Source organism: Tupaia chinensis, unplaced genomic scaffold, assembly GCF_000334495.1.
Source record: "Tupaia chinensis unplaced genomic scaffold, TupChi_1.0 Scaffold000074_1, whole genome shotgun sequence".
NCBI classification, from domain to species: domain Eukaryota; kingdom Metazoa; phylum Chordata; class Mammalia; order Scandentia; family Tupaiidae; genus Tupaia; species Tupaia belangeri.
Window position 1 is genome coordinate 28,221 of NW_006159534.1, and position 22,344 is coordinate 50,564.

Here is a 22,344-nt window from a genome sequence, read left to right on the forward strand (position 1 = left end):
GGAAAGAGAGAAGGGGCCATGGACCAACCACACCTTTATTGTGGTCCAGGGAGATTTCCAAATAGATTTCCCTTCAGGAGTTTCAGTTGGCCTGTTTAAAGTAAGCAGACAAGAGTTCCAGGAGGTCACGCTGTGACTGAGATAGTCACTTTAATGTCTGAATGGTTCCTTTAAAGGAAGCTGCTGGAAAGCAGGGAGCCTAGCCTGCTAAGGCAGAAGAGAAGCCTCTAAGTCCTTATCTCTGGTCACAGGCTTGAGCCATTTGAGTCTGCTGTCATATTAGAAACTGTGTCAGAGGTGACTGAGCCCTGCTTCTGGTATGAGAAAATTAAACTTACATTTAAAAATGGATGTCAAGGCCACATAAATTATAAGCAATCACTATACTGTGTCACTGCCTTTTTGTTACTAGTACAAGGATTAAATATTATTACTACATAAGGATTTGTACCTAGAACAGACAAAGGAGTGATAAAACTGTATTTTTTTTTTAATTGCTAGGTAACATGTGCACTCACCCAAGAAATAGAGAGGTAGACAAAGAGAGAGGGGAAAGCAGCCCCCAGTGAGGTATGGTCATGCCTCAGTCTTTCCGCCATCCGTTCAAGATCTCGTGCATGCATGGCATGTTTTCAAGTCACTGGAGCTGGGACACAAACTGGTCAGCCATGTGGAAATCTGGATCCCTTAATGACTAGGCTAAGGGGCTGGCTTAAGAACTGTATTCTTTATATTCAGCTCACCTTTCACTTTTATGATCAAGAGCAAATTGTTTTATCTCCTCTAAGGCCTGTGATTTCTTTTTATGTAATGAAATATTACACAAATATTTTAACATCTTTGGAGGTTTACATTTAAAAGGTACTGTATACTAAGGACCAATTTGTTGTATTTTGGTGCTAGAATTTATAATGGGGGAAAAATGTTTGCAGCATTAGCAATAATATAATTTGAAAATAACCTCTAGAAGTAATATAAATATGCTTAATAAAATCTTTTCCATAATGTATTTCTTCCTTCCTTCCTCCTTTTGTTCTATACTGAAAAAAAGAAATAAGCCTATGTTGATAGACATTGATAGTAAAGAGTAATTATATTGTTTCACATGATACTTTTTCTCACTGACATCCATAGTATGGATTTTTAGGTGCATTTGTTTCACCAGAGACAGTAATAATTTTATTTTTTTAAAGTGACTAATAGGCTCCAAAGTCCCCTTCCATCTACAATTCTGTTATTCTCAGAGTCCTAGAAATAAGAACTAGATAACTTCAATTAAATTCATCTGGCCTAACTCCCCTGACAATGAGAAATATCTTCTATATTATATTGCCTGATGCTTTTTTAGGTTTTCATGATAACCTTTGGGAGACTGTCCAATAGACTAATAGACCTTTCTTTGGACGAATGTTCTCTCTTGTAGTTTTGACCATCATTTCTCATGATTTTATTTGTTAAAGCCATCTTCTTTAACATTCATACTCCACGAACTTGAATAAGGTTAGCAGTTTCTGATATTCATAAGAAAATCAATATGCACCTAATTATCAGGAACCAAGATAGTCTGCAGAGGGAATATTCTGAATATTAAACTTTCTGGATACTAGATTATCCCTCTTTAAATGACAGATCTGTTGGGTTTTTTTTTTTAGTAATTTTGAGGGGTTCCCCCCCCAGAGTTGTATTAGATATTTCTCTATTTTTGAGTATTGAACTTTTCTTAATAATTCAGGTTAATCATTAGTATTCTACAGTTATAGATTAAGTATCCCACTATACACTAAGAATTGGAGAAATACAAAGGTGAGTTCAATTTGTTTCCTGTTTGCCTTCAGGAATTAAGGTTCAGTATGGGATATAAAATGAGAATAGAACTAATTATCAGTCAAGTTAGAGGAAAACAGTAGTTTTAACAAAAGTTCTTAGATAATCAGAACTGAGAGAGATTTAAACTTTATTGGAGAAATTAAGATCGGTGTCCTTAGGAACTGGTATTTGAAATAAATAGTTTAAGAATAACTGAGTAGGGACCAGCGGGTGGCGTGGTGGTTAAGGTGCTGGATGCTCCCACATGGCTGACCACAGTTCAAATCCTGGACCTGGTGGCTTGCTTTCTCACATTCTCTCTCTCTCTCTCTCTCTGTCTCTTTGTGTCTCTCTGGTCAAAATAAAAATGAATGGGGAACCAGCAGTTAGCGTAATGGCTATGTCACTGGACTCCCACGTAGTCGACCGCGGTTCGTGTCCCGGACCCGGTGGCTTAAAACTCACGCCGGGTGCGTGTGCATGCGTGCCCAAGATCCCGAGAGGAGAATGGAGGAGAAGGGATTGCGGCGTGACCATCCCCCCTGGGGGGTGATTTCTCGCTTTCTGTCTCTATGTCTCTCTGTCTGTCTGGCGAGCGCACGCGCCCTACAGTGAAAATCTCTCAAAAAATAAAAATGAATGAATGCATAAATAAAGTTAAATAAATAATTTTTAAAAAAGAATAACTGAGTAACTATTTGGAAAATAGAAAAAGTAGATTTGCATCCCATACCTACACAAGAGTAAACTCAAAATGGATTAGGGGGTCTAAACGTAAAAAACTTAACTGTGAATCAATAAGAATCAAACATGAATGTATTCTTTAACTTTAATATAAGAAAATGCTTTCTGTTATGGTTAATGAAAAGCCAAAGGCAATTTTTTTTTTTTTTGGAGAGATTTTCACTGTAGGGCGCGTGCGCTCACCAGACAGACAGAGAGAGACATAGAGACAGAAAGTGAGAAATCACCCCCCAGGGGGGATAGTCACGCCACAATCCCTTCTCCTCCATTCTCCTCTCGGGATCTTGGGCACGCACGCACACACGTCCGGCGTGAGTTTTAAGCCACTGGGTCCGGGACACGAACCGCAGTCGACTACGTGGGAGTCCAGCGACATAGCCATTACGCTAACTGCTGGTTCCCCAAAGGCAGTTTTTAAAAATGAATCAATAAGTTTGACTACACAGAAAAAGTTCTTAGAAAATTATATGTTGACAAATATAACAAAGTTAAAATGCATTGTTGGGCCAGCAGATAACATGGTGGTTAAGGTGCTGAACTACCACATGGCTGACCATGGTTTGAGTCCCAGACCTGGTGGCTTGAAAATCACACCAAGCATAGTGTGTGCATGCCCAAAATCCCAGAAGGAGAAAGAAAGAGAAGGAATTGCATTGTGGCATCTCCCCAGGGGATGATTTCTCACTTTCCCTCTCACTGTCTCTCTCTCTCTCTTTCTCCCTGTCTCTCCCCTCCTTTCTCTCTCTCTGTCTTTCTCCAGTGAGTTCATGTGTCCTATGGCAAAAAATCTTTAAAAAGAAAAGAAAAAAAAGAAAGATGCACTGTGCATTACTAAGAATTTGTGTTCTGCAGGCTGGGACTACATGGAATTCCTGGGTTTAATTCTCAGTTCAGCCTAAAAGGTAGGACATAGTGATTGGCACCTGTAATCCAGTGACTCCAGAGGCTGAGGCAGGATTGTGAACTATAGGCTGGCCTGCCCAACATAGACCCTGTCTTTAAAAAAAAAGGAAAAAAAAAAAAAAAGGAAGAAGCAGCAGCCAGTGACCAGCAGTTAATGTAATGGCTATGTCACTATATTTCAATGTAATCGACTGCGGCTCGAGTCCCAGACCCGTTGGCTTAAACTCACACCGGGCGCGTGTGTGTGTGCATGCCCAAGATCCCGAGGGGAGAATGGAGGAGAAGGGATTGCGGCGTGACCATCCCCTCTGGGGGGTGATTTCTCGCTTTCTGTCTCTCTCTGTCTCTCTCTCTTTCTGGCGAGCGCACACGCCCTATTGCAATACCCCCTCCAATAATTAAATAAATAAATAAATAAAGAGCCAGAAGCGGAGGCCTGCATCTATAGCCCCAGCTAGGAGGCTGAGACAGGAAGTTCATGAGAGAACAAGACTCTATTTTTGAGGAAAAAAAGAAAGTTAAAAGACAACCAGTTCACTGAGAGAAAATATCTACAACATATTTTAAAAACTGTAAAATATTAATTTCTAAAACCCAATAGAAAAATTGAAAAAAAATAGATATGAACAAATAATGCTAAAAAAAAAAAAAAAAGCTATAAACAGCAGCCAAAACACAAGAAAATAATACTCAGATTCACTTACAGTCAAAGAAATGCAGACTTTTAAGAGTTTATTTTCCCGGGCCAGCAGGTGGCATGGTGGTTAATAGTGCTGGACTCCCACATGGCCAACTGCGGTTTGAGTCCTGGTGGCTTGCTTTCTCACTTTCCCTTTCTCTTTCTCTCTCTCACTCTGTCCCTCTCTGGTAAGAAAGAGAGATAGAGATGGGGGTGGGGGGAAGGAAGGAGAAAAGAAAGAAAGTTAAATAAAATAATTCTTTTTTAAAAAAGCTTATTTTCTTTCATGAAAGTGCAAATGCATGCTTGAGAAAGAAATACATGCATGCACAGGCACCTTCAACAGGGTCTCATCAGACCAAGAGTCTTCTCCCTGAATGCTCCAGATAGGTAGGATCTTGAGCATGTGCACCCAGCATGGTTCAGGTTGACCTGAGATTCAGACCAACTGTTGGCCATATGGCTTCCAACACTGCAAATCAGTACACTAGCCACTGCACTGTTGAGGCTTGGCCAAGAGAAAGAAATGGCAGATTTAAAGTCAACATGGAGATATTTCACCTTTCAAGCTGATAAAACCTATAAAATATGGCAACAAATTCAGTTGGTGAAGTTGTGGGAAATACACACTCATACATTTTTTTATACAAAGGCAGACTGGAGCCTGCAGGTGGCATGGTGTTTAAGGTGCTGGACTCCCTCATGGCTGACTGCAGTTCAAGTCCCTGACCTGGCAGCTTTCTCTCTCTCTGTGTCTCTCTTTTTCTCTCTCATGAGCACATAATGCCCTATAGCAAATTTTAAAGTAATAAATGATAATAAGTAAAATTAAATATTTTTTAAGGTAAGGCATCCCTTCTAGAGAATATTTGTAATCTTACCTTTTGACTGAACAACCTCATTTCTAGGAATCTACATTGAAGATAGACCTTCACCAGTAAGAAAATACATATGGACCAAGTTTCTCTCTTTTTTTTAAAAGGATTATCCTGTTTAACTTTATTTATCCATTTATTTATTTTAATTTGACCAGAGAGGGATAGAGTGAGAGAGAGAGAGAGAAAGTGAGAAAGCAAGCCACTAGGTCCAGGACTTGAACCATGGTTGGCCGACCATATGAAAGTCCAGTGCCCTTAACCACCACACTACTTGCTGGTCCCAAGGACCAAGTTTCTCTTAGCAAGATTGTTTGTGTTTGTGTAATATTGGAGTCAACCTAAATGCCCACTCATATGAGAGTAAATGTATATAAAAGAGCAGAATAATGGCCCCTGTAAAGATGTTCACATCCTAATATGCAGAATTTATGAATATGTTATCTTACATGAGTACAGAGACTTTTCCATATGCGATTTGAGCTAAGAACCTTGAGATGAGAAGATTATCCAGGTGGATTCCATCTAATCACGTGAGCCTTAAAGCCAGAGAACCTTTCACGGAGAAACAACATAGCTGGGTTTGAAGATGGGAGAAAGGGCCACAGGCTATGGAAGGTGGGTGGTTTTAGGAGCTGGAAGATGCAGGAAACAGATATGCCCTAAGAGCCGTCAGAAAGGAATACAGACCTGCTGACACCTTGATTGTAGCTAGGTGAAACTCATGTTAGAATTCTCATGTATGGAACTGTGTAAGATAATAAATTTGAACTGTTAAGCCACATATTTGTGGTAATTGGTCATGGTGGTAATAGTAGACTAGGTAGAGTGGAAAAACTGGTGAAATTAGAATTAGGTCTATAATTTAGGCCACCATGGTACCTATGTTACCATCCTAGTTTTCATAACTGCATTGTGGTTACATAAAATGTTAACATTAGGGGAAGCTGGGCAGAGGAAAACCCTACTATTTTTCTAAGTTTTCTATCATTCTAAAGTTAGATTATGTAAAGGAAAAAACGTTAGACTAAGTGAAAGACTATATACTACATAACTCCATCATATGACATTCTGGAAGAAATAAGATTATAGCAACAAATCAGATTAGTATTTCCAGGGGCTGAGAAAGAGAGGAATGGATTGATTAAAAAGGAAACATGAAGAAATTTTGGAGGGTGATGGAAATTTCTATATCTCAGTTGTGATGGCATACATTTGTCAAAACTCATCAAGCTGTGTACTTAAAAACTGTAAATTTTATTTTTTATAAATTATGCCTCTATGAGCTTGTTTTAAAAGAAATGTGATATTTTAAAACAAAATACATAAAAGTTGAAAGTAAAGTTTTGAAATAATTTAACAGGAAGGAAGATAATTTTTTTAAAAATCTGACATAGCTGTGTTCTGTTAAATGAAAATAAATATCTAAAATTTAAAAAATTATCACTGAGGAAGTATGATAGATATCTCCTGTCTGTCACCTTGAAAATGTTAACATGCCAATATATGTTTAATATGTCATAAATATTATTGTAATAACTGAGGAGTCTTCAAAAGTTTATGAAAATGTACACTATGAAAAAATTGCATTCATTTCAAAAAATGTTTGTATCAGAATAAATTCAAACTTTAATTTCATCTTTCCACCAGCTTTTTGAAGCCCTCTTATATATAAATATTGTTTTTATATTTTAATATAATCATAACATCAATACATTAACACTGGTTAGATCTGATTAATAGGTATGTCTATTAATTTCTGTGATTTGATATTTAACATTTTTATAATAAAAGTTTTACTTTGCTTGATAGAAAAGAATCATATTTGATGCTTGTTAAAAATGTGAGTCAAGGGACCAGCAGTTAGCGTAATGGCTATGTCACTGGACTCCCATGTAATTGACCGCAGTTCGTGTCCCGGACCTGGTGGCTTAAAACTCACGCCGGGCGCGTGTGCGTGCGTGGCGATTGCGGCATGGCCACCCTCCCTCCACCCCCAGGTGACTTCTCGCTTTCTGTCTGTCTGTCTCTGTCCGGCGAGCGCACATGCCCTTCTCTCTGTCTGTCTGGCGAGCACATGCACCTAGCAAAAAAATCTCTAAAAAAAAAAAAAAAAAAAAAAGTGAGTCAAGCCCAGTTCCCATGGTGCATTTGCAAGAGAGAGAGAAGTACACGAATTGCCTACAAGACTGGAAGCCATGCTGGGCTAACTTGAAAACATGCCCGTCTTGGCCATCCAGGATCTTGAGGAGTTGGAGAGCTGGGAAAAGGGGATTGTGGTGTGATTAGTTTTTGTCAAGGGTACTTTTCTCTCTCTTATATATGCTATGTTAAAAAAGAATTTTTTAAATGTAATTTTGCCCCATGATCCAAGGTTCTGTCTCTGGGCTAAGAAAAAAAAAGGTTGTAATTTATAATAGAATCTTTTCTCTTTCCTATTGCTTAAATTATCAGAAACACTACTGGAAGAGAAATTACCCATTTTGAAACTGCTTGTTAACTATAAGGCCCTTTGCATCTGTTTGTCTTTTTGCCATTAGTCTTGTCCCCTGGAGTTCCCTTCCTGTTTGGACTTGAAATAACTAGAAAGTGAATTACATCGAATATGATAAATGAAAAGTAGAATTTCACATTTTCAGTTACCCTTTGCTTTCACTTTTTCCTTGTTAATTTTCTACAATAACATTGAGGTCAACATTTGAATATCTACAAGTTCTTAAATTATAGTATGAGAACAAAGAAAGGAGTAATTTGCAAATGACATAGGCTTTTTTCTCAAGTATTTACTATCCATTGATAAAATGAACTGCTGAAATATACAAAGTACATAGACATTAATTTACTAATTAGGCTAAACCTTGAAGCACAAGAATGGAAACAGTTCTCACCTGGTCCTTTCTAGTTGGCAAGGTGGCACTTTCTTTTCGCGTGAGGTGTGTAGCATTTTAAGGAACTGCTATTAGGATTAATCACTTAGAATTACTGTGATGGTGTCCTTAATCCCTTGTGTGGTCACTGATATGGAAGAGTCCCGGGTGGAATTAAAGCAGGGTTCTAGCACACACCCCCTGTATTTTCTTGTGAAAGGCGATGACATGTTTCCCTGTCTCCACTTCTCCTTGTCTTAGGGGAACAGCACAGCACTGAGAGCCGCCAAGCCAGTGTCTCTCATCACCACCACTGAGGCTTCTGAGAGCCGTTGCATAGCAGCAGTTTTATTTCAGTTACCAGTCGTGCCCACATAGCCTAGTTCAGTCTTTGGGGGTTACTTCAATTTGCAAGTGGTGGACAACTTTTGTTATCATTATCTTAACGTTTTCCAAGCTCCAGAGAAAGACACCATTTGGCTTTTTCTTTCACTGACAGTTGCTAATGTTAAGCCTTATTTTGAAAGAAAATAGTGAGTACCAGCTAATTAAAATAAGTCATTTTAGTAGTAACAATTGCCATGACAATATAGCTTATTATTTTTTTAATGATGAGCCTTTTACTGTTTTTAAGAATCATTGATGGTATCTATCAACAGCATTTCAAAAGATTTGGATAAGGTAGGATTTGCTTTGAGTGTTTTATTAGTATGTTTTCAGATTAGATTGGTGTCCTGGAAGGATGAAATCAGTTTATTTTTAGACTTTCTTTGTTTTCACTTGTGCTGTTCGATTTTTTGAGTACACTTTTGGGAGCATCATGTATACTCTCTGCATGTATGTCAGACATGCTGATTATAATTTTATGTGAAAGAGAATTTTCCTCTTAAAGTTCATCTACTTTTAAATTTTATATATGGGAGGTTTTGTTTTTTTTTTTCTATACTTTGTGACCACAGAATCCACTACTTACAAAAACAGTTTCAAAAACCAGGCACAGAAGCATGTGCATATTATCCTAGTGACTAGGGAAGCTGAGACAGAGAGATTGTGATATAGCAAGACCCTGTCTTGAAAAAAAAAAGGAAAAAGAAAAAATGTTTAAATAGGGTTTCAGTTTTACTTTGATGATATTAACAGGAACTGTAAGGGGCAACTTTTATAAGTTAAATGTCACACTCATAATTTGTTTGCCTTTTCCGCCATATTTTGAAGTTACATCACATTCCTGACTCTTTGGGTTATATAATTTCATAATATGCATTGAAATTAATTATAGTACATTTAGGAGAAAGAAGTTACATTATAGTGCTTAGAGTATTTGAAGAAGAATTAGAATGTGGAAAGTTAGTATATATAGCACAGTGATTCAAAGCGGATTCCAGAGTCAAGCTGCTTGGTCTCAAAGTTCTACTCTGTCATTTCGTAGCTGTGTGACCTTGGGAAAGCCGGTCACCCTCTCCATGTCTTCGCTATTGAGATATGACTTACTGTTGATGAAGAAAAACAGACTGTTCATATATTGCACATTCTTGCTCAAAACATTATTATATCATATGCATTTCTATTTTCAAAACTAAAAAATACTGCTCTCAAAAAAGGAAATGCAGGCATCAGCAGTTAGCGTAATGGCTATGTCACTGGACTCCCCTGTAGTCAACCGCGGTTCACGTCCTAGACCCGGTGGCTTAAAACTCACGTCGGGCATGTGTGCATGCGTGCCCAAGATCCCAAGAGGAGAATGGAGGAGAAGGGATTGCAGCGTGGCCATCCCCCCTGGGGGGTGATTTCTTGCTTTCTGTCTCTCTCTGTCTGGTGAGTGTATGCGTCCTATAGCAAAAACCTCTCCAAAAAAAAAAAAGGAAACGCATAATTATTTGATGCTTTAAATTGTCTTGTCTCTTGTTGATTTCCTTCAGCATGACTTCCTCTGAGTTAGAGTAAAAGGTGAGGTCCTTACAGTGGTCTGCAGCATCCACACGCTCACCCACACTCCAGGACCACCCCCCACCCTGCTGCTTCTTGCCTTCACTTCTCACTACCCTCCTGCTGTTTTAGCCACTCTAGTTACAGTGACACCCTGGCTCCTCCTTGAACATAATGGGCATGCTTCCGCCTTGAAGCCAGTGCACAGTTATTCTTGTCTCCTGGAATGCTTTTCTCTCTGGTATCTGCAGGTTGACAAACCTTCTTTAAGTCTTCACTCAAATGCAGCCCCTCTCTATAAGGCCTGCCTTTACTGCTTAATATCACCAACCCCCTTTACATGGCTCTGTTTTTCTATAGCACCTGTACTTTATTTATTATATTTTTTGTTTATTGCCTTTCTCCTTCTTTTAGTATGTAAGCTTATTGAAGGCAAAGATTTTTGTTCACTAATGTATCTCAAATATCTCAAGTATTTAACAAATAATGTTCAATAAATACATGGATTAATGAAGCTTTAAAAAATATTAGTGGTATGCTGGGTCTTAACTATATCTATTCCCTGTGTGACCTAAACCAGGTTACTGGATTTCTACTTAGTGGAGTTGCTGCATGGATTAAATGCTCTTACTTTCTGGAAAGCACCTGGTGGTGCTGCTCCTCAGGAAGCCTCCATAAATTCACTCAGTCAGCAAAGGTTTACAAGCACCAAGTGTTGGTGGTAACTAAAGGAATGTAAGAGATTTGATGTGTTGATAGACCCAGTATTTATTTTTCTTTATAAAGGAAATGTTTATTATACACAGCTTACATGAGAGGATATTTGTTTCAAGGTGATTAGAGTTACTTTTTCATGTGTTAAAATATTTTTCTTTGAATCAACAACCTTTTCTCAAGACATTTTAATAAGCTTCTTTAAGATATCCTTTCATTGGGACCAGCAGTTGGCGTAATGGCTGTGTCGCTGGACCCCCACGTAGTCGACTACGGTTCGCGTCCCAGACCCGGTGGCTTAAAACTCACGCCGGGCACGTGTGCGTGCGTGCCCAAGATCCTGAGAGGAGAATGGAGGAGAAGGGATTGCATTGTGGCCATCCCCCCTGGGGGGTGATTTCTCACTTTCTGTCTCTGTCTCTGTCTGCCTGGCGAGCACATGCTCCCTATAGCAAAAACCTCTCCAAAAAAAAAAGATATCCTTTCATCTACTGACAGTAGAATTGTAAATTTCTTGAAAGCAGTGACCGTCATCATTTATTCTTGTATTTATTCTTTTATTTGACAAAATTTTATTGAGTGCTTCTTAGGTAGTTAAGGAAGCCAGATCCCACATGACTATGATTTAAGTCCTGACCCTGGAGGCTTGAAAAACATGCCAGATGCATGTGCATACATGCCCCGAAATCCTGACAGAGAGGAAGATAAAGGATTGTGGCATGACCATGCTTCATTGGAGGGTGCTTTCTCTTTATCACTGGCAAGTGTACATTCTCTGTGGGGAAAAAAATAGAAGCTGGATTCTATTTCAAGACTTCTTTCTAATTTGTTTCCTTTAATTTTGCCAGAGTACACATGCACTTGCCAGAGAGAGGGGGCAGGGTAAGTAATAAAGCATTGCCTATGGGAAATGTTCACATCGCGATCCCTTTTCCTTCATCTCTCCTTTTGGGATTTTGGATTCACATGCACACATGCCCTGGTTTCTCAGGACACCCAGTAGGCCATGTGGGATCCAGCCACCTCAACCCCTATGACACAGCTGGCCCTCATGTCTTTGTTATGAAAATATAAACATTTTTAGTGAAGAAGGGCAAGGCTTTCTTTTAGTTCTCTCTCCCTTCATCTTCTGCCTTTTTATTCTAGGGATTCTTCAGCAAGCGCCTCAAAGGCTCCATCAAGAGGACCAAAAGCCAGTCAAAGCTTGACAGAAACACGAGCTTTCGGCTTCCATCCCTTCGCAATACAGATGACAGGTAGGAATTAACTTATTTAAAACAGAGAAAGCAGTTTTAGAGTGGATTTTGATAAGGTGTTTAACTGGTCTTCTCTAACTTTGCATTAAGGACAATTAGAAAGATCCAATACAGAATTTTTGTTTTGTTTTGTTAATACTAAGGCGAGATATAAAATATCGTCTCATATACACAACCAGTTTACAAATCTTACAGCTTTTGAGAATTTGTTGGATACATAAGAACTAAATAATCTATTGCACTGTTTCTGTATAATCTATATCTAGTGGTCAAAGGGACTTATTTCCATTTCCCACCAACAGATTAAGATTATACCTCCGGGACCAGCAGTTAGCGTAATGGCTATGTCGCTGGACTCCCATGTAGTCGACTGTGCTTCGAGTCCTGGACCCAGTGACTTAAACTCACACCGGGTGCGTGTGCGTGCGTGCCCAAGATCCCAAGAGGAGAATGGAGGAGAAGGGATTGCGGCGTGGCTATCCCCCCTGGGGGGTGATTCCTCGCTTTCTGTCTCTCTGTCTCTCTCTGTCTGTCTGGTGAGCGCATGCGCCCTGTAGCAAAAACCTCTCCAAAAAAAAAAAAGATTATACCTCCAAATAGTTTAATAAACACTTTTGTAGTATTTACTTTGTGCCAGACATTATTCTGAGCACTTTATACAACTCATTTAATCATCACAACAATGTGATGAGGTAGTTCATTATTTCCATTTCAAAGTTGTAAAAACTGAAGCTCAGAGAAATTCATAAATTGCAGCTTAGAAAAAGACAGAGCTGAGGTTCAAATCTGGGAAGGTTGTCTCTACAGTCTAAATTCTTTACCTTTACTGTATATTGTCTCTTAAAAAATAAAAAATAAGGAAGAGAATATTTCTTTGTCTTATTTTGTATTTTTCTAATGTTCAGTAAATGGAACATCCTTTCATGTTTTCTTCTTCTGTGACTTACTTATTCATTTCTTTTGCCCATTTTTCCGTAGAGTTCTTTGTCCTTTTTCTTATGATTCAAATAGCATTTTTTATTACCAGGTTGCTAAAATTTTCTATTATTCACGTTGCTAAAATTTTCTTCCAATCTGTTTCTTGTGTTCTAAATTTGTGACTTCAAATAATATAGAAGTTTTAGATTTTCTCTGGTCTGATATTTCAGTCTTTTTCTTTTTGGCTTACCTATTCAAATTTGGCCAGAACACTAAATTCAAGAGGCCAGAGATCTGTTTCTCATTGTTGTCAATATGATGGTGTGCAGATCACTTTATCTCTCACTTCTTTAAGAGGAGAAAATATTCAGGGCCTGCAGGTGGCATGGTGGTTTAAAGGTGCTGGACTTCCAGATGGCTGACTGCGGTTTAAGTCCCAGACCTGGTGACTTGCTTTCTTATTTTCCCTCTCTCTCTGATTAAACTTTGAAAAATAATAATAATAAGTTAAATAAAAAAATTATTTTTTAAAAAAAAGAGAAAATACTCTCTCTAGAGGTATCTAGAAGATAATGAAATAGCATGATATTTTGAATTCAAGGTTTTTGATAACCATAAACCTTATCTGCACTCATAATGTTTTAAAAAGATAAAATTATTCTCTGGAGTTCTTAGCTACTTTAAGATGACAAATAAAATTTTTAAATGAATTACTATATATGATAAGCTATGCAAGATAGCACAGGCTATTTTAACATGCAGACTTGATTGACTGAAAAGACGCTAAGGGCTCCAGGTCTATCTCACCAGTGATCTGCAAATCAGAAACTTTGTTATAGACTTTGATGGAATTTATTGCAAGTGCTACTTTGGAGTCAACTATAATGATTCTGAAATTCAGTTTCCTTTGTGGAGCATAAGCATAAAAAGTAAAATTTTGCCAAATAATTAATTCTGACCTTTGAATGATGCAGGGATTATGGACACCAACTCCTGGTGCAGTTGAAAATCCACATCTAGGAAGTTTTATACCTCAGTACCATCTTGTTCCCCATAATACTGGAATGTGTTCTTGAGGAAGGAAGGAGGGATAAACATTGAAAAGTTAGCTAGAAGTCTCTGAATTATCTACTCACTCCCGGAACTCTGGAAAGGTTCATTTTCCAGCCAGTTTTTGAAGGCCAACAGGTAGGCTTAGGCTTATCACAAAGCAGATTGGAAACTGATCCACTCCTGATAAAAAGACAAGAAGATACTGACTTTTATGTTCTCCTAATAAAATCCTAGTTGCTAAATCCATTCCTAGATATATTTAAGAGAAATAAAAACACATGTTCACACAAAAATGTGTATATGAGTGTTCAGAACAAACTTCTCCATAATACCCCCAAAGTAATAATGATCCAATGTTCATCAGCTGATGAATGGATACACAAATGGTATGTTTATACAATGGAAAATTGGTCAACTATAAGAAGGAATAAAGTGCTGACTGGTACCTGCTACAAGGAATATGAATGTTTCAATCATGAAAACTTTATGCTGAATAAAAGAAGCCAGTCACAAAAGACTGCATATTACCTCCAGTCACATGAAATGTCAATGTTCAGAATAGGCAAGTCTACAGGAGGAGACTGGTGGTTGCCAGAGGCTGGCAATATGTGGTGGGAAAAGGTGATAAATGAAGGATGACTTCTGATGGGCATGGGGTTTCTTTTTGGAGTGATAAAAATGCTTACAAGTGTAGAAGGTGGTGATGATTGTGCAATTTTGTATTTACTGAGAACTATACACTTTAGATGGGTAGATGTTGTGGTATTTGAATTATTTCTCAATAAAGATGTTTCTTAAAGTAACAGCTGGCTAGGAAGCACTCTGTAATGAAGCTCATTAGTCTGTAAGCCCCATTCTAGCACACAAAGCTTCCATGGAGCTTTCTAGTGCTCTACTCTTAAATATAAACAGATAGCTGAGGATCTACAGGATCAACATGAAATATAGAGACCTAAACATTATGAAGGGCGTAAAGCCCAAAACTGAGACAATACATGGAGCAAAAAGACTTCACAGGTGAAATGTATATTTTCCAAAGATAAGGTTGTGTATCTTGTAAAATACTGACTTTTGTGTTCTCCTAATAAAATCCTAGTTGCTAAATCCATTCCTAGATATATCTAAGAGAAATAAAACAATAACAAGATGCTGTAAGAAAAGAAAATTCAATGAAGAAGAAAGATAAAAAAGTAAAAATATAAACGCTAAAGTCAAGTCACTCTTCTAGAAAATGGAGCAGAAAATAAAGGAATCAACCCAGAGGATTCTACAAAGAGAACAAAGAAGGACTATAGGAAGGAAATCATCAAAGAAGTAATACAAGAAATTTTCTCCAAACAAGAAAATACATATGCCCAGATTGGAAAGACGACCAAATTCCCAGCATAATAAATTTAAAAAGTCCCCTAACATATACACATCAAACTGAAGAACTTGGGTTTTAGTTTGTAAGAGATAGAGAGCCTTTAAAACAGTTTTGAGCAAGGAGATGACCTCATCAGAAATGTGTGATAGATGGACTGATCCAGCAATAGCATTTCAGATGACTTAGTGTTGAAATAAGTTAGTTTGAGAGAAAGCTATTGTAAGATATGATGAAGGCTCGGGACCAGCAGGTGGTGTGGTGGTTAAAGTGCTGGACACTCCCACATGGCCGACCATGGTTCAAGTCCCGAACCTGGTGGCTTGCTTTCTCGCTTTCTCTCTCTCTCTCTCTCTCTCTCTCTCTCTCTCTCTCTCTCTCCCTCTCTCCCTCTCTCCCTCTCTCCCTCTCTCCCTCTCCCTCTCCCTCTCTCTCTATGTCTCTCTCTAGTCAAATTAAAATAAATGAGTGAATAAATAAAATTGAATAAGTAATTCTTTCAAAAAAAAAAGATATATTGAAGGCTCAGTGGAGGATAGTGGCAGTGAGAATGGATAGGTAGGGACAAGATGGAAAAACCTCTTTTTGGAGAGGTTTTTGCTATAAGGCGCATGTGCTCGCCGGAAAGACAGAGGTAGAAAGCGAGAAATCACCCCCCAGAGGGTATGGCCACACTGCAATCCCTTCTCCTCCATTCTCTTCTCAGGATCTTGGGCACGCATGCCCACGTGCCCGGCATGAGTTTAAGCCACCGGGTCTGGGACTCCATAGTCCACGGTCAGCTACATGGGAGTTCAGCGACATAGCCATTATGCTAACTGCTGGTCCTATTTTCTTTTTTTTTTGGGGGGGGGGAGCATTTTAGAGATAAAATCAATAAGATGTCACAGATTTGTCAGTATTTCAAAGCCATCTAATCAGATAAAAGTCAGTAAAGTGATTTCCTAGAATAAATATTGGCAGCATTTTCACATTAAAGCCATGTGTCATGTAGAAGGGATTGGAACATGAAAAGATTTCTGATATTTCTGCCTTTCATTCATACACTCTTAAAACCAGGAAATGCTGAAAAATCGTGGCTATAGGCATTCTAGGATTCCAGATGTCCGTCAAGTTGACAACCTTGCTTTGGAAGTATTACTTAAATTTACCAAAGACTTGAGATAAAGATAAGCAAATGGAAGAGAATTTTCTCACCCTTTAAATGGCCCTCAAATAAAAACCTTCACAATGATTTCCACAGCTCTGAGGCTCACTAACAAAGCATGCTTTGTTAGTGTTTTGTTTCGGGTTTTTAGTATTTTTTTATTCGATACTTTGGATTTTCCTTTTATTTTTTAATCTTTTAATTTTTTAATTTTTCTTTTTATTATTATGTTTTACATTTAATCACTGTACATCTTTACAGCATACAAAATGAATTTTGTCACCTTGAGTACACTGCACATCAGTCCAGTCAAAGATATTATCCTACATATTGTTATCAGCCAACAATTTTCCATTTTTGTGTTCGTTAACTGTTTTGCTTTTTTCCCTGTTGATTCCCACCCACCTCCCATTGCCCAGTCTTCTCCTGCACTGTCTTTAGTTTGCTGCTATTATATTTTTTTATTTCAAGAAGAGCTGTTTTAGTTTAAATGAGTAAAAATTTTAAAAAGTTGAGAAAAATTTGCTTAAGACTTAAAGCCAGGAAGCAGGTTAGAATTCTGTCCAAACAGTAGGTAGATACTAAAAACTAAAAAAAAAAAAAAAAAAAAAATATATGGACAGAGCTAAAATCTAGTCAAAAGTTATAAAAGTCTGCTTTACCAGTTCTGTCTCAAGTAATTAATATCTCTTTTGTTGAGTTTGCAGTGTTAAAATGGTCCTATCTTTCCATTTAAATCCTGGAAGTTCAGAAATATGATCTAAAAGTTATCAAAAACCTATATTCAGGAGCACTTTTCAGAATTTTTCATTAATTTCCTTTAAAAAGGCAATTATTAAATTGTAGCCTATTAAAAAATGTTTTAGAAAGAGCATCAGAATAAGGCAATTAACTATGGACAATGAAATGTCAAATGGCCATGGTTTGAGATCTGATTTTACCATAACCCAAAATTGACAAATTTGATCATTTCTGTGACAAACTACATTAGAACTATTTAGCATTACAAGTATGAGTACTAGCATACTAATACATAACAGATATTTAAGACTCTCATACAATTTTGGAACACCCATTGACACAAATCTCTATACACAGAAAGCTAAGCAACATTTCATATTTGACAATGTTTCCCATATAATTTCAACACGTTAGAAAGTCTAATCTTGTCTTTCTTTTTTTAAAGTTGTGGCAATACTCAACACTTATTTTTTTCTTTTTAGCAGAAGTACATGAAAAGTAAATATATTTTAAAAAGAAAAGCAACAGATTTAACCTGAAACTCGATTTTTCTAAAAGTGATTCCAAAGTATTTCTTTTCTACAACATGCAAAGAATTTAACATTGGCACAAATACATTTTTTCCCATTTGTGTCACAATAACTTTTGTAGTGTATAAAAACAGTGTAATTGGAGATAGAATCTTAAACATTAAGAAATCAAATTTAGACTCCCCAAGAAAAGTGAATACATGACTAATCACTTGCACCAAAAATACTGAAAAAAGTGTCTGTCTAAAAACTGTCATTCTTTTATGCTGGATTCTCTTGGTCGTTTTTTGTTCTATTGGTTGGTCTCTCTTTAGTTTTCCTGGAATAGCACTCCCTTCAGTATTTCTTGAAGAGCTGGTATGGTGTTAGTAAATTCTTTCAGGTTTTGTTTACCTGAGATTTTCTTTTTCCAGACTGAAAACAGCCACTCTGTTTATTTACTGACCAGATTACAAAAATAGTCATGGTGTAATAATAGCAGATACCTTAGTTCATCCTTGTAGCAAGTCTGTTGATCTATTCTTCCCTATTGCCAGCATCTCCACCTTCTACAAAATGTGTGGTCTTTTTCTTCATTCTACTTCGTGAAGAAGTTAATTTGAAGGGCCGTAGGAAGTTATTTGCTTCTTTGAAGCATTTTCCAACAGTACAGATTTCATGAATCAGATCCTCCATGCAGATGATGCCAAATTTACCAAGAGATCTAACAATCAAAAGTTTTCTGTCAAAGCAATTTGCTTCTTATTGACTTTGCCATAACCACGTTTGTAGATCAGTTCATTTACTGACTTCAGGTTCAGGTACCCCCGTGCAATATTTGGTTCCACAAGTCTCAGCATGTTAATTGAGGCCTTTTTAATTTTGACAAAGGTGCCATTGAAGATCTGGCGAAGACGAAGAAGCTGCAACACTTTTCGAACCTTTGGGCTCACTCTATTAATACCTCTGATCCTGATGACAAACACCAATTTGGGTTCTGCAGGTTCTGCTTCTATAAGCTGCCAGCTTTTTCTTGCCATCCTGGCCATGCGAATCTTAGTTCTGTATATCTGTCTATATTCCTTATGATAGTGCTTAGCTTGTTCATAGATAAACTTCCTCTTTGCCTTTCGAAGCACCTTTTGACCAAACTTTTTTCTCAGGCGCTTGGTCTTCAGCTTCACAAAATTCCTTTGCTTTTTCTTAAGGGTTTCTGGCACAGCAGGAACTTTTTTCTTGGTGGCTTCCACTGCATCAGGAACCTTTTTCTTGGTTTCTGCCACAGCAGGAACCTTCTTTTTCCTTTTCTTGAATGCCCTCCATGGTTCCAGCCAGAAAAGAGCTATCTGAGAATGTTTTTATCTTTTCTTCCCATTTGAAGGATAATCTTGGTGGGTATAGTAATCTTTGTTAAAATTGTTTCTTTTAACACTTGGAATATATCTTCCCATTCTTTCCTTGTTTGTATTGTTTATGCTGAGAGGTCTTATGTTAGCTTAATGAGATAGCCATTCTAAGTAGCTTGGCATTTCTCTCTTGCAACTTTTAGAATATTTTATTTATCTATGATTTTGGCTAATCTGGCTATGATGTGCCATGGAAAGGGTCTTCTTGGGTTGAATCTATTAGGGGTCCTTTGTATTTTTTGAGTTTGGATGTTTGAATGCTTCTCTAGGTTTTGAAAATTTTCTGCCAGGATTTCATGGAATAGATTATCATTACTTGTATTAGATTCTTCACCTTCTGGGATACCAGTTATTCAGATGTTGGAGCATTTAATGTTATCTAGTATTTCCCATATATTATTCTCATTTTTGGGAGATTAGTTTTTCATTCATATGGTGATTTCGAATGTTGGGGCGTTTAATGGCATCTAGTATTTCCTGTGTATTATTCTCATTTTGGGGAGGTTATTTTTTCATTCATTTGGTTATTTTTTTCTAGGTCAGAGGTTTTGTATTCTACATCTGAGAGTCAATCTTCTGCTTGATTTAATCTCCCTTTTTTTTTTTTTGGAGAGGTTTTTGCTATAGGGCACGCGCACTCGCCAGAAAAACAGACTGAGACAGAGAGACAGAAAGTGAGAAATTACTCCCCAGGGGGGATGGCCACACAGCAATCCTTTCTCCTCCATTCTCTTCTCAGGATCTTGGGCACACATGCACATACATCTTGTGTGAGTTTAAGCCACCAGGTCTGGGACTTGAACCGCAGTCGACTACATGAGAGTCCAGCAACATAGCCATTACATAAACCGATGATCGCAGTGTAATCTGCTTTTAATACTCTCATGGGAGATTTTGATCTCCTGCGTTACAGACTTCAACTGTAGAAGTTTTGTTTGATTCTCCTTTATATTGTCTTACCGCCTTCTTTGAGTCATGAAAGGACTTCCTCATCTCCTGGAGTTTGATGTCTCTTTTCTCTTCTATCTCATAGAGTTTCGTTGCCATAAATATTCTGAATTCCTTTTCTAACATTTCACTAATTTCTTCCGATTTTTCCATGAAAGGAGGCAAATTACTGTGTTCCTTTGTTGGAGATGTATCACTTGGTTTTCTCATACTATAGGCTCTTCTTTCATTTTTGGTCATTTGGTGACATATTCATTTTTGGCTAATTTGTTGGAGGTTTCTACAACTGTGAGCTTGTGTGTTTCACTTTAATGTGAAGTACTTCTGTGCCAATTTCTCTCTTTTACCGTGTTTTGCAATGTGGTACCCACAGGAGTTCTGAGGTCAGATTTATGAAGAGGAATATCTCCCTTTTGCCACTGGTTAAGTGGGGCTGAGGATTTCTCTGAGCCTAGCAAAATTCAGAGGTTTGGCGACCATGCACTTAGAGTCCTCTGTATACACTCACTGGGTGGAAGCTGAGCAGTAAAATGAGAAAGTAAGGTAGAATAATAAGAGAATACAAAATGGAAAAAAAGAAAAGAAAAAAATTTCACAAGTGTTGCAAGTGAAATGAGCAGAGCACCCTAGATGTAGATGTCTTCCTACAATACCCTGTCCTATGTGGGAAGAAGAGAGTAAAGAATTAGCAAAATAAAGGATTTTTTAAAAAGCAAGAGAGAAAAAAAAAAAAGATTTTTTTCTCCTACATTTTTTTTTTTGAGAGGTTTTTGCTGTAGGGCACGTGTGCTCGCCAGACAAACAGAGAGAGACAGAGAGAGACAGAAAGTAAGAAATCATTCCCCAGGGCGGATGGCCACGCCACAATCCCTTCTCCTCCATTCTCCTCTCAGGATCTTGGGCACGCATGCACATGTGCCCGGTGTAAGTTTTACGCCACTGGGTCTGGGACGTGAACTGCAATTGACTACATGGGAGTCCAGCGACATAGCCATTACGCTAACTGCTGGTCCCTCTCCTACATTTTAGCTATGGGTAGGGGAGGTAAGGTTGGAAGAGGGGGTTTACAACTCAGGGCTGCTCAGCCCTAACATTGGTCCCTGAAATGAGCAGAGCCCCTCAGATGTGATGTCTCCCTGCAATGCCCAAGGCACGGTTTTAAAGTTGTCTCTGTTTTTTGTCAGGAGACTATGGGAAGTAACTGTGATATTAATAGTAGAGGCCATTTTAGAACAATATATCAGGTCTTTGGAAAATTCATGATACATTTTTCTATTTTTTTAATGTAAAAATTTGTCATGACTTTTCCAACAACCCAACAGTCAGCCTCTTGAGTTTCTCCTATTGGAACTAATTTTTTATTTTTATTTTTAAATTATATATTCACAGAAAGTTACAAAGATAGTGCATAGAATCCTGCAGACTCTTCTCTTAGGTTTCCCAAATATTAAAATCTTAGAACTCTCAATAGTATACTATCAAAACCAAGTAATTGACATTGGTACAGTATTATTAAGTAGACTGCAGACTATCAGTTTCCACCAGTTTTTGTTTGTTTTCAGTTTTGCTATAGGGCATGTGTGCTCACTGGAGAGAGACAGAGAGAGAGAAAGTAAGGAATCACCTCCCAAGAAGGGATGGCAATGCCACAATTCTTTCTTCTCCATTCTTGAGATTTTGGGCACACATGCACACAAGCCCAGCATGTTTCTCAAGCCACCAGGTTTAGGACTCAAATAGCCCAGTCTGCTTTAACCTTCATGCCACCTGCTGGCCCATCACCAGATTTTGTATTATTTATTTGTGTATAAGTGTATAGTTCTGTGCAATTTAATCTTATGTGTAGGTTTGTGTAACTACCACCACAATCGACTCTTCCATTACCAGAAAAGAACTCCTGTGCTTTCCATTTATAGTCATACCCATCTTCTCACATCCATCCTCATCCCCTAACAACCACTAATTTGGTTTCCATCTCTATAGTTTTGTCATTTCAAGAATAGTATATAATATCTATTCCATATAATATAGTATATAGAATATATACAATGTGGAATGATACAGTATGTAATCCTTTGAGTTGACTTTTTTCCCCCACCAAACATAATGTTCTTGGGATCTATCCAGAGTGTTGCATGTTATCAGTAGTTTGTTCCTTTTTGGCTGGTTTCGTGGCTTGGTGGTTAAGGGAGCTGAATCCCACATGACTGGCTTTGGTTTGAGTCCTTTCCCCCAATGACTTGAAAGACACGCCAGGCTCATGTGTGTGCATGCCCCAAATCCTGGCAGGATGGAGAAATAGAGACAATATTGTGATGTGGCCATACTCCATGTTGGGGTGTTTTCTCCCTCTCACACTCTCTCTCTGTCTTTCCATCTTTCTTTGATGAACACATATACCCTCTGCCAGTTGAAAAAGTTATCTGTTCCTTTTTTTGACTTCACAGATAAAATGTATATATTTTTTTTTCATCTTTTTTTTTTTTTTT

At 37.8% G+C, this 22,344-nt stretch overlaps 1 protein-coding gene across 1 annotated transcript in view; it reads left to right on the forward strand.

Moving 5' to 3' along the window:
- The window catches only part of RASAL2 (RAS protein activator like 2), a gene marked incomplete at its 5' end in the record, with an annotated part of 117,190 nt that overhangs the window by 14,377 nt on the left and 80,469 nt on the right, over positions 1-22,344 (forward strand). The window contains 1 exon segment of the mRNA XM_014583895.2: positions 11,661-11,770. Within this exon segment, the coding sequence (XP_014439381.1) occupies positions 11,661-11,770 (110 nt within the window).